Source organism: Salmo salar, chromosome ssa06 (genome assembly GCF_905237065.1).
Source record: "Salmo salar chromosome ssa06, Ssal_v3.1, whole genome shotgun sequence".
Classification (NCBI taxonomy): Eukaryota; Metazoa; Chordata; class Actinopteri; order Salmoniformes; family Salmonidae; genus Salmo; species Salmo salar.
In genome coordinates, this window is record NC_059447.1 from 31588688 (window position 1) to 31601280 (window position 12593).

The 12593-nt window shown below is 42.0% G+C and overlaps 1 protein-coding gene across 1 annotated transcript; it reads right to left on the minus strand.

Moving 5' to 3' along the window:
• Nucleotides 1–3442, minus strand: LOC123724066 (5-hydroxytryptamine receptor 3A). The gene is made up of 5 exons (XM_045720274.1): nt 3358–3442; nt 3070–3233; nt 2660–2870; nt 710–868; nt 1–570 (listed from the first exon to the last, which is right to left on the minus strand). The coding sequence occupies exons 1-5, from the start codon at nt 3425–3427 to the stop codon at nt 290–292; spliced, it is 885 nt and encodes a 294-aa protein (XP_045576230.1). The 5' UTR covers nt 3428–3442; the 3' UTR covers nt 1–289.
• Nucleotides 3443–12593: the final 9151 nt, after the last annotated feature.

Consider the following 12593-nt stretch of genomic DNA (forward strand, 5'->3'; position numbering starts at 1 on the left):
AATGTTGCAAATAGTATTTTTTTAATTTCAGATAGCTCAATCATAGACATGAACAATAGCCTTAACAACAGAAACAGTAGCCAAGTGAACCTAAGTCAGGTTAGGTAATGAAGTTAATGCAAAATATATTAAAAGCTTTAGTCTACAGGTCTTGCAGGGAAACAGCTATTTATAAAGAATAATTTATTGGAATTTACCAGTATTATTTACTATTAAGTACCAATATTGTGCATATAAGTAACCCAAAGAGCCTAAAAACCCTCATATATTGTAAATGCACTGTGCATAGTTAGTGAAGCCACATGAAACTTATGAATATCAGAAAAGTAATGGTGGTAATGAGATAAAGGCAAAAGTAAGCCTGGTCAATGCGTCTGGCCACTTTCTCCCAGTACCCAGGCTTCTTCTTGCCACATCTCACATTAACAGAGAACCATTCCTGCCGTACGTTCTGCACCTCCTTTAGGATCAGCTGCAGCAGGTAGGGGTTGTTCAGCCAGTCTCCATCGAGGTCCTTCTTGTTAAAGGTGTCCACCTTCTCCAGGCTGCTCTCAGCATCTCTCTCAGGCTCTAAAAAGAAAATTGGAAGGTTTTCTTGCAGTTTCTGGAGTCGAATCAATTGTGTTGGGGGTATTATATTCTACATCTATGGCCTCAGTAATGTCCTGGATCATAATCAATCTCTTATGAGAATGACAAAAGATTTCACCTCTTCGGCATTCAGTCTCTTCTTGAGTCTCTTCACAGGTCTTAGCAGAGGTCTGGACGTCCTGATCAACCCTGCTGTCCATATCAATCAGGAAGCTCATCAGCATGGTCTCCAGGAGGCTGAGGCCCGTAAGGGCAAAGATTACGATGCAGTAAATAGCTGGAGAAAGGGAAATGTCAATTATATACAGTTGAAGTCGGAAGTTTACATACACTTAGGTTGGAGTCATTAAAACTTGTTTTTCAACCACTCCACATATTTCTTGTTAACAAACTATAGTTTTGGAAAGTCATTTAGGAAATCTACTTTCTGCATGACAAAAGTAATTTTTCCAACAATTGTTTACAGACAGATTATTTCACTTATAATTCACTGTATCACAATTCCAGTGGGTCAGAAGTTTACATACACTAAGTTGACTGTGCCTACAAAAAGCTTGGAAAATTCCAGAAAAGTATGTCATGTCTTTAGAAGCTTCTGATAGGCTAATTGACATAATTTGAGTCAATTGGAGGTGTACCTGTGGATGTATTTCACGGCCTACCTTCAAACTCAGTGCTTCTATGCTTGACATCATGGGAAAATCAAAAGAAATCAGCCAAGACCAAAAGAAATCAGCCATCCTTGGGAGCAATTTCCAAATGCCTGAAGGTACCACGTTCATCTGTACAAACAATAGTACGCAAAAATAAACACCATGGGACCATGCAGCCGTCATACCGCTCCGGAAGGAGACTCGTTCTGTCTCCTAGAGATAAACGTACTTTGGTGCGAAAAGTGCAAATCAATCCCAGAACAACAGCAAAGGACCTTGTGAAGATGTTAGAGGAAACAGGTACAAAAGTATCTATATCCACAGTAAAGCGAGTCCTATATCGACATAACCTGAAAGGCCGCTCAGCAAGGAAGAAGCCACTGCTCCAAAACCGCCATAAAAAAGACAGATTACGGTTTGCAACTGCACATGGGGACAAAGATCGTACTTTTTGGAGAAATGTCCTCTGGTCTGATGAAACAAAAATACAACTGTTTGGTCACAATGACCATCGTTATGTTTGGAGGAAAAAGGGGGAGGCTTGCAAGCCAAAGAACACCATCCCAACCGTGAAGCACGGGGTGGCAGCATCATGTTGTGGGGGTACTTTGCTGCAGGAGGGACTGGTGCACTTCACAAAATAGATGGCATCATGAGGATGGAAAATTAGGTGGATATATTGAAGCAACATCTCAAGACATCAGTCAGGAATTTAAAGCTTGGTCGCAAATGGGTCTTCCAAATGGACAATGACCCCAAGCATACTTCCAAAGTTGTGGCAAAATGGCTTACGGGCAACAAAGTCAAGGTATTGGAGTGGCCATCACAAAGCCCTGACCTCAATCCTATAGAACATTTGTGGGCAGAACTGAAAAAGCGTGTGCGAGCAAGGAGGCCTACAATCCTGACTCAGTTACACCAGCTCTGTCAGGAGGAATGGGTCAAAATTCACCCAACTTATTGTGGCAAGCTTGTGTAAGGCTACTCGAAAAGTTTGGCCCAGGTTAAACATTTTAAAGGCAATGCTACCAAATACTAATTGAGTGTATGTAAACTTCTGACCCACTGGCAATGTGATGAAAGAAATAAAAGCTGAAATAAATCAATCTCTCTACTATTATTATGACATTTCACATTCTTAAAATAATGTGGTGATCCTAACTGACCTAAGACAGGGAATTTTTACTAGGATTAAATGTCAGGAATTGTAAAAAACTGAGTTTAAATGTATTTGGCTAAGGTGTATGTAAACTTCCGACCTTAACTGTAAAATGAAAACACTTAGGAGATTATGGGGAAATACTCAGAATAAAGATGAGAATAAGACTGTGCAAATGACATAAGGCTAAATACAATGTGGAGGGGGGGTTCTTGTATTTACCGTGCTGTAAACCTATAATGTGGTAACCTCTCACCTATCACTGGCAGGTTGTTTGCTGAGGAGGGCAGGATGTCATTGAGAATCAACAATAGGACAGAGATGGACAAGAGTATGGTCACTTTGAAGCCTAGCTTTTCCCCTTTGGCCTCACTGATGAAAAAGGAGGCCAAATCCAACACAAGAAAAAAGGCGATTGGTACCACAAGGTTGATTATATATAATAGTGGCCTCCTTCGTAAGGTGATCTGTATGGAAGGGGAAAAGGATCATATAAATTAGAATGCACAATAGACAAAAAATACTTATGAAAATACTTAATATAATTATGAAAGGGACAAGTGTGATCCCTTCAGTTTGTATTAGTCTCGTAAATTATGAAATAGTCCTCACATAACAACAGTCATTCTATTTTTAAATCATGCTGTCATTTGCCTCAATTAATACCTTGTATATTAGCTGATGCCATTTTTCATCACCACCATAATTTAGTTCTTCCTCAGTCATAGCAATGCCCAGGAAGTCCCATTCATCCAGTGTAGTCATGCTCTCCCTAGCTATGTGGTTCACTGCAGTGGTGCTGGCGAATGCCCGCAATTTTATTTCTGATGCTGAAGAGAAAATATTTTGTTGATGTTACATGTTTGTATAGTACAGCCCTCTGAAAAGGAGATGAGAAAAAGGAGTTGATGAAAGAGGCTAAGGTACAAAGACACGTGTGTGAGGGGGGGTTACCTCTGTGTATCATGGACTTAAAGGTGATGCTGCAGCTCTGGGTGTCAAGGGGGAACCTATAAAGATCCATCTTGCAGGAAGTGGTTAGCCGGGCGCTGGTCAATCACTTGAGCTAACCAATTATGATGCAACTGGACATATGGGCTCAATATGGTACTACTTGTATCAGAGATGCTGAAAGTGCAGACAAAGACATATCAGTATTTGGCCTCTGTAAGAATTTACTTTCTTTAGCAAGGAATACAATGATATGTTACTTCTGAATAACATCAAAGCTTGTTTTTTTATTTCACCTTTATTTAACCAGGTAGGCCAGTTGAGAACAAGTTCTCATTTACAACTGCGACCTGGCCAAGATAAAGCAAAGCAGTGCGACACATAAAACAACACAGAGTTACACATGGAATAAACAAACTTACAATCCATAACATATAGAAAAGTATATATACAGTGTGTGCAAATGAGGTAAGATAAGGGAGGTATGGCAATAAATAGGCCATAGTGGTGAAATAATTACAATTTAGCAATTAAACACTGGAGTGATAGATGTGCAGAAGATGAATGTGCAAGTGGAGATACTGGGGTGCAAAGGAGCAAAAAAATAAATAACAGTATGGGGATGAGGTAGTTGGATGGACTATTTACAGATCGGCTATGTACAGGTGCAGTGATCTGTGAGCTGTTCTGACAGCTGGTGCTTAAAGTTAGAGAGGGAGATATAAGTCTCCAGCTTCAGTGATTTTTGCAATTCGTTCCAGTCATTGGCAGCAGAGAACTGGAAGGAAAGGCGGCCAAAGGAGCAATTGGCTTTGGGGGTGACCAGTGAAATATACCTGCTGGAGAGCGTGCTATGGGTGGGTGCTGCTATGGTGACCAGTGAGCTGAGATAAGGCGGGGATTTACCTAGCAAAGACTTATAGATGACCTGGAGCCAGTGGGTTTGGCGACGAATATGAAGCAAGGGCCAGCCAACGAGAGCATACAGGTCGCAGTGGTAGGTAGTATATGGGGCTTTGGTGACAAAACAGATGGCACTGTGAAGGACTGCATTCAATTTGCTGAGTAGAGTGTTGGAGGCTATTTTGTAAATGACATCGCCAAAGTCGAGGATCGGTAGGATGGTCAGTTTTACAGGGGTATGTTTGGCAGCATGAGTGAAGGATGCTTTGTTGCGAAATAAGAAGCCAATTCTAGATTTAATTTTGGATTGGAGATGCTTAATGTGAGTCTGGAAGGAGAGTTTACAATCTAACCAGACACCTAGGTATTTGTAGTTGTCCACATATTCTAAGTCAGAACCATCCAGAGTAGTGATGCTGGATGGGCGGGCAGGTGCGGGCAGCGTTCGGTTGAAGAGCATGCATTTAGCTTTACTTTGCATTTAAGAGCAGTTGGAGGCCACGGAAGGAGAGTTGTATTGCATTGAAGCTCGTCTGGATATTAGTTAACACAGTGTCCAAAGAAGGGCCAGAAGTATACAGAATGGTGTCATCTGCATAGAGGTGGATCAGAGAATCACCAGCAGCAAGAGCGACATAATTGATGTATACAGAGAAAAGAGTCGGCCCGAGAATTGAACCCTGTGGCACCCCCATAGAGATGGACAACAGGCCCTCCGATTTAACACACTGAAGTCTGTCTGAGAAGTAGTTGGTGAACCAGGCGAGGCAGTCATTTGAGAAACCAAGGCTGTTGAGTCTGCCGATAAGAATGTGGTGATTGACAGAGTCGAAAGCCTTGGCCAGGTTGATGAATACAGCTGCACAGTATTGTCTCTTATCCATGGCAGTTAGGATATCGTTTAGGACCTTGAGCGTGGCTGAGGTGCACCCATGACCAGCTCGGAAACCAGATTGCATAGTGGAGAAGGTACGGGCGGGATTCAAAATGGTCGGTGATCTGTTTGTTAACTTGGCCTTCGAAGACTTTAGAAAGGCAGGGTAGGATAGATATAGGTCTGTAACAGTTTGGGTCAAGAGTGTCTCCCCCTTTGAAGAGGGGGATGACCGTTGCAGATTTCCAATCTTTGGGGATCTCAGACGATACGAAAGAGAGGTTGAACAGGCTAGTAATAGGGGTTGCAACAATTGCTGCGATTAATTTTAGAAAGAGAGGGTCCAGATTGTCTAGCCCGGCTGATTTGTAGGGGTCCAGATTTTGCAGCTCTTTCAGAACATCGGCTATCTGGATTTGGGTGAAGGAGAAATGGGTGACGCTTGGGCAAGTTGCTGTGGGGGGTGCAGAGCTGTTGACCGGGGTAGGGGTAGCCAGGTGGGAAGCATGGCCAGCCGTAGAAAAATGCTTATTGAAATTCTCAATTATCGTGGATTTATTGGTGGTGACAGTGTTTCCTAGCCTCAGTACAGTGGGCAGCTGGGAGGAGGTGCTCTTATTCTCCATGGACTTTACAGTGTCCCAGAACCTTTTGGAGTTTGTGCTACAGGATGCAAATTTCTGTTTGAAAAAGCTAGCCTTTGCTTTCCTAACTGCCTGTGTATATTGGTTCCTAATTTCCCTGGAAAGTTGCATATCGCGGGGGCTATTTGATGCTAATGCAGTACATCACAGTATGTTTTTGTGCTGGTCAAGGGTAGTCAGGTCTGGAGTGAACCAAGGACTATATCTGTTCCTGGTTCTACATTTTTTGAATGGGGCATGCTTATTTAAGAAGAAAGCACTTTTATAGAATAACCAGGCATCCTCTACTAACGGAATGAGGTCAATATCCTTCCAGGATACCCGGGCCAGGTCGATTAGAAAGGCCTGCTCGCTGAAGTGTTTTAGGGAGCATTTGACAGTGATGAGGGGTGGTCGTTTGACCGCAGAGCTATTACGGACGCAGGCAATGAGGCAGTGATCGCTGAGATCCTGGTTGAAGACAGCGGAGGTGTATTTGGAGGGCAGGTTGGTTAGGATAATATCTATGAGGGTGCCCGTGTTTACGGATTTGGGGTTGTACCTGGTAGGTTCATTGATAATGTTTGTGAGATTGAGGGCATCTATCTTAGATTATAGGACGGCCGGAAGCATGTCCCAGTTTTGATGACCTAACAGCACGAGCTCTGAAGATAGATGGGGGCAATCAATTCACATATGGTGTCCAGGGCACAACTGGGGGCAGAAGGTGGTCTATAGCAAGTGGCAACAGTGAGAGACTTGTTTCTGGAAAGGTGTATTTTTAAAAGTAGAAGCTCAAATTGTTTGGGCACAGACCTGGATAGTATGACAATAGATTGCAACTCCACCCCCTTTGGCAGTTCTATCTTGTCTGAAAATGTTGTAGTTAGGGATGAAAATTTCAGAGTTTTTGGTGGCCTTCCTAAGCCAGGATTCAGACACGGCTAGGACATCCGGGTTGGCAGAGTGTGCTAAAGCAGTGAATGAAACAAACTTAGAGAGGAGGCTTCTACTGTTAACATGCATGAAACCAAGGCTTTTACGGTTACAGAAGTCAACAAATGAGAGAGCCTGGGGAATGGGAGTGGAGCTAGGCCCTGCAGGTTCTGGATTAACCTCTACATCACCAGAGGAACAGTGGGATAAGGGTACGGCTAAAGGCTATAAGAACCGGTTGTCTAGTGTGTTCGGAATAGAGAGTAAAAGGAGCAGGTTTCTGGGCACGGAAAAATAGATTCAAGGCATAATGTACAGACAAGGTTATGGTAGGATGTGATTACAGTGAAGGTAAACCTAGGCATTGAGTGACGATGAGAGAGGTATTGTCTCTAGAGACACCATTTAATCCAGGTGAGGTCACTGCATGTGTGGGAGGTGGAAGAAAAGGGTTAGCTAAGGCATATTGAGCAGGGCTGGGGGCTCTACAGTGAAATAAGACAATAATCACTAACCAAAACAGCAATGGACAAGGCATATTGTCATTAGGGAGAGGCATACGTATCCGAGTGATCATGGAGTCTAGGGAGAAGCTAGGCGGGCTGGAGACACGGGCGATTCAGACAGCTAGCCGGGGCTAGCAGAAGGACGTCGCGACGGAAGAGTCAGTTGTAGCCCCCTCGGGCGGTTACGTCGGCAGACCAGTCGTGATGGATCGGCAGGGCTCCGTGTAGTAAAAGGGTCCAGGCCAATTGGCAAAATAGGTATTGTAGCCAAAGTAAATTGGCTGATGGACCTCTTCAACTAACAGTCCGATATGCTCTAGATGGCTAGCAGATGGGCATTCAGGGGACGTCGCAACGGAGGAGCCTGTTGAAAACCCCCTCGGGCGGATTACGTCGGTAGACCAGTTGTGAAGGATCGGCGGGGCTCCGTATCGGTAGTAAAAGGGGTCCAGGCCAATTGGCAAAATAGGTATTGTAGCCCAAGAGTGGCTAATGGACCTCTTCAGCTACTATGAAGGACACAAAATTAAAAGATTTACAAAATTACAACATTATATAAAACATCTAAATGGGGCAATTGGTAAAGGAAGTAAAGTTCAGAAGTATAGTTCAGTGGGACAGTGCGTAGGCAACAAAAATGTTGTTAATCTTATCCCAGACTGAGATCCGGTTTCAAAGGACACCAAACAGACTTTTCATAAAAGCAGCTTTGTATTTTTCCCCTGAAACAGCGCATTAAACACACAGAGATATAGGGTTCTCGTATTCAGCTCCAATGCCCATTGTTTGTTCCCTACAAAGGCTAGCTGAAAGATGATAACTTTTATCAGTATATCATCATGGTTTCTATGGTTGACAATCAACTACAAATAATCCAATCAAAGTGTATTTGTTCTGTACACAGATTAGCAGTCGTGTAACGTCTACTCCTGCTCCGGCGCTCGACGTTGCCAGTTTACTAACCACCGGCCATGGCAACCACAACCATTATTACGCACACCTGCGCCCCATCATTAGGCCCACCTGGACTTTATCACTACCCTGATTACTTCCCCTATATCTATCTGTCACTCTGTAGTTTTTCTCACCAGGCAGTATTGTTTCTGTTTTCATGTCAGACGCTTCGCTTGTTTTGTATCGCGCCATGTTCGTTTATATCAAACTCACCAGCTGCACCTGCGTCTCCATAACAGGACGTTCAAGCAGGTGCAGCAAAATGCTTGTGTTTCTAGCTCCAGCAATGCAGCAAATATATAGCAGGACAAAACTAATTCACAAAAAGAAACAAGAAATTAAGATATCAGATCGAGCAATATCGAAAAGGGCAATGTCAGAGTCCGGAATATAAAGACCTGGTGTGTAGACAGTATGAACAATATATGTAGGAAAAATGTAAGTACAGCAGTAGTTAAATGGATGAGCTATGTTGATAATACAGTACTTATAAAGCGAGTTAATTTTATCTGAGAAATTAAGTTAACAAAATAATGTTGCAAGAATGTTCATCTTATATGTTTCTAATCACAAACAATTTTTGACCAATACACATTATGAAACATAATTTAAGTGACCAGTGTTCAATGACTATGTACTTAGGGAAGCAATCTCTAAGGTGCATGGTAGAGTACCCTGTGGTAGCCGGCTAGGTGCAGGGCAAGGTACTGTGCGGAGGCCGTCTAGTGATAACTGTTTAGCAGTCTGATGGCCTGGAGAAAGAATCAGTTTTTCAGTCTCTCGGTCCCAGCTTTGATGCACCTGTACTGTCTCTGCCTGCTAGAAGGTAGCGGACAAATAGGTCGTGGCTCAGGTGGCTGAGGTCCTCGATTATCCTCTTGACCTTCCTTTGACACCAGGTGTTGTAGATGTCCTGGAGGCAGTGTGCCCTCAGTGAAGTGTTGGGCTGACCACACCACCCTCTGGAGAGCCCTGCGGTTGTGGGTGGTGCAGTTGCCATACCAGGCAGTGATACAGCCTGACAGAATGCGCTCAATGGTGCATCTGTAGAAGTTCTTAACGGTCTTAGGGGACAAGCCAAATTTCTCCAGCCTCATGAGGTTGAAGAGGCACTGTTGCACCTTCACCACAGTGTCGGTGTGGAGGGACCATTTCAGGTCCTCAGTGATATCCACGCTGAAGAACTTGAAGCTTTTGATCCGCTCTACTGAGGCCCCGTCCATGTGGATGGGGGCGATCTCTCTCGGTCATCTCCACGATCAGCTCCTTCGTTTTGTTGAGGGAGAGGTTAATTTTCCTTGCACCGCTCCACCAGGGCTCTCACCTCCTCCCTGTAGGCTGTCTCGTCGTTGTTGGACGACAGCAATGAAAGATACAGCAACGACAGGTGGTTTTTTTGGCATGTTATGTAATATATACTGTGTAGTATGAGCACTTTTAGTGTTATTTGACCCCTTATCATACATACAAATTGTGGAAACTATAATAAACGGTATTTCATTGTGATGGACTGTACATAAAGGCTAACGATGAAGTAGAGAAGGATCACTTTTATCACGTTATAGTATAATTACAAAGCTATTCAAATGCATTTCATTTTAAGGAAACAGAAGGGGGGAAAAAAATCTATCCATAGTGAAAATGTGTTGACTGCTGAAATATTACTGAGACTTATGAATGGTACTCACTCTTCTTGGATACCTATATCTGGTATCCAGACCCGTTCTCTTGGAACAGTCATTTTTGAAATTCCGCAAAATTCCTTTGGTTCCCAAGCTATGAAGTAATTCACCCAGGCCTGTACATAATACAGGAGTTAAGAAAGTAAAGGTACATGAAAATCAATTTTCACAACAGGCCATAAGGGAAATAAATAGGAGGGGAAAAATATCAACAACATCTGTACTTACTGTTGAGATTAAGACATAGCTGGTGAAAGTTGAGGACTTCTCATTCTGCAGACAATCAGAAATGAATAAATTCAAATTGATGTACAGGTAACTGCCAAAATAAAGGAAACACCAACATAAAGTGTCTTATTAGGGCGTTAGGCCACCACGAGCCAGAACAGTTTAAATGCATCTTGGAATAGATTCTATAAGTGTCTGGAACTCTATTGGAGGGATGCAACACAATTCTTCCACAATAAATCTAATTTGGTGTTTTGTTGATGGTGGAGTAAAATTCTGTCTCAGGAGCCGCTTCAGAATCTCCCTTAAGTGTTCAATTGGGTTGAGATCTGGTGACTGAGACGGCTTGGCATGACATATGGTTTACATCATTTTCATGCTCATCAAACCATTCAGTGACCACTAATGTCCATTGTCATCCTATGGGGGCATATTCATGGTAGCCATAATATTGGCCTGCCCAGTATTTTATACATGGCCCTAAGCGTGATGGGATATTAATTGTTTAATTAACTCAGGAACTATACCTTTGTGGAAACACCTGCTTTCAAAATACTTTGTATTCCTCATTTACTCAAGTGTCTCCATTATTTTGTCAGTTACCTATAAGTGGTGGTAGTAGTACATACACTCTTAGAAAAAAGGGTTCCAAAAGGGTTCTTCGGCTGTCTCCATAGGAGAACCCTTTTTGGTTCCAGGTAGAACTCTCTGTGGAAAGGGCTCTACATGGAACCCTCTGAGGAAATGGTTCTACCTGAAACCAAAAGGGTTCTTCAAAGGGTTCTCCTATGGGGACAGCCAAAGAACCCTTTTAGGTTCTAGATAGCACTTTTTTTCCCTAAGAGCGTACCATGTATATATACTAACAGAAATGCAATTGCACACTTCCTAACAAACTGCTGACATTATTGAAATAACCACATTAAGCTATAAACACTACAGTACCATATACTGCAGGCCTTTTTGTTTTTCATCTAAAACATTTTTGAGCTCTTGTTTTTTGAGGTTTGGGGATTACAAATTATTATCCAATCATAATCTTTTGTACCCCCAGCCTACAATGTAATTTGTTGACTCGGGGCAACATTGCAGTATTAAAGGGTAGGAAAATATGTTGTTTTACTATTTATTTGTAATATTTGTTAAAAGTAAGTATTGACTTAACTTTAGATTGGCCTACACACAACACCCCATAATGTCAAAGTGGAATTATGTTTTTCGATTTTTTACAAATGAAAAGCTGAAATGTCTTGAGTCATTAAGTATTCATCCACTTTGTTATGGCAAGCCTAAATAAGTTCAGGAATAAAAATGTGCTCAACCAGTCACATAAGCATAGATTCACTCTGTGTGCAATACTAGTGTTTAACATGATTTTAGAATGACTACCTCATCTCTGAACCCCACACATATAATTATCTGTCTAGCAGTGAATTTCAAACACAGATTAAACCACAAAGACCAGGGAGGTTTTCAAACTCTCCCAAAGAAGGGCACCTATTGGTAGATGGGTAAAAAAAATTATAATCAAAAGCAGAGATTGAATATTCCTTGAGCATGGTGAAGTTAATAATTCAAGTTTGGATGGTGTATCAATACACCCAGTCACTACAAAGATACAGGCATCCTTCCTAACTCAGTTGCCGGAGAGCAAGGAAACCGCTCAGGGATTTCACCATGAGGCCAATAGTGACTTTAAAACAGTTAGAAAGTTTAATGGCTGTGATAGGAGAAAACTGAGGATGGATCAACAACATTGTAGTTACTCCACAATCCTAACCTAACTAACAGAGTGAAAAGAAGGAAGCCTGTACAGAATATAAATATTCCTAACATGCATCCTGTTTGTAACAAAGCACTAAAATAAAACTGCAAACCATGTGGCAAAGCAATTCACTTTTTGTCCTCAATACAAAGCCTTATGTTTGGGACAAATCCAATACATTGCTGAGTACCACTCTCTATATTTTCAAACATAGCGGTGGCTGCATCATGTTATGGGTATGCTTGTAATCGTTAAACACTTGGGAGTTTTTCAGGATAAAAAAATAAACAGAATGGAGCTAAGCACAAGCAAAATCCTGGAGTAAAATCTGGTTCAGTCGGCTTTCCACCAGACACTGGGAGATGAATTCACCTTTCAGCAGGACAATAACCTAAAACACAAGGCCAAATCTACACTGGAGTTGCTTACCAAGAAGACACTGAATGTTCCTAAGTGGCTGAGTTACAGTTTTAACTGAAATCTACTTGAAAATATATGGCAACACCTTTAAATGGTTGTCTAGCAATAGTCAACAACTAATTTGACAGAGCTTGAAAGATTTTGAAAATAATAAAATGGGCTAATGTTGCACAATCCAAGTGTGGAAACCTCTTAGATTTACCAAGAAAGACTCACAGCTGTAATCGCTGCCAAAGGTGATTCTAAATATGTATTGACTCAGGGGATGGAATATGTATCTAACAAAGATATGTTTTCAATCTCATAAAGTTTTTACAAATGTTAGAATTGTTCTTCCACTGACAGAGT

Bases quoted from the DNA above. Each gene is read 5' to 3' on its own strand.
- LOC123724066 (XM_045720274.1), bottom strand. From the start codon at position 3,427: ATGGATCTTTATAGGTTCCCCCTTGACACCCAGAGCTGCAGCATCACC. The intron at 2,871-3,069 runs GTATTAATTGAG...CCTTCCATACAG, and splicing joins GGCATCAGCTAATATACAAG to ATCACCTTACGAAGGAGGCC. The intron at 869-2,659 runs GTGAGAGGTTAC...CCCTTTCTCCAG, and splicing joins AAACAACCTGCCAGTGATAG to CTATTTACTGCATCGTAATC.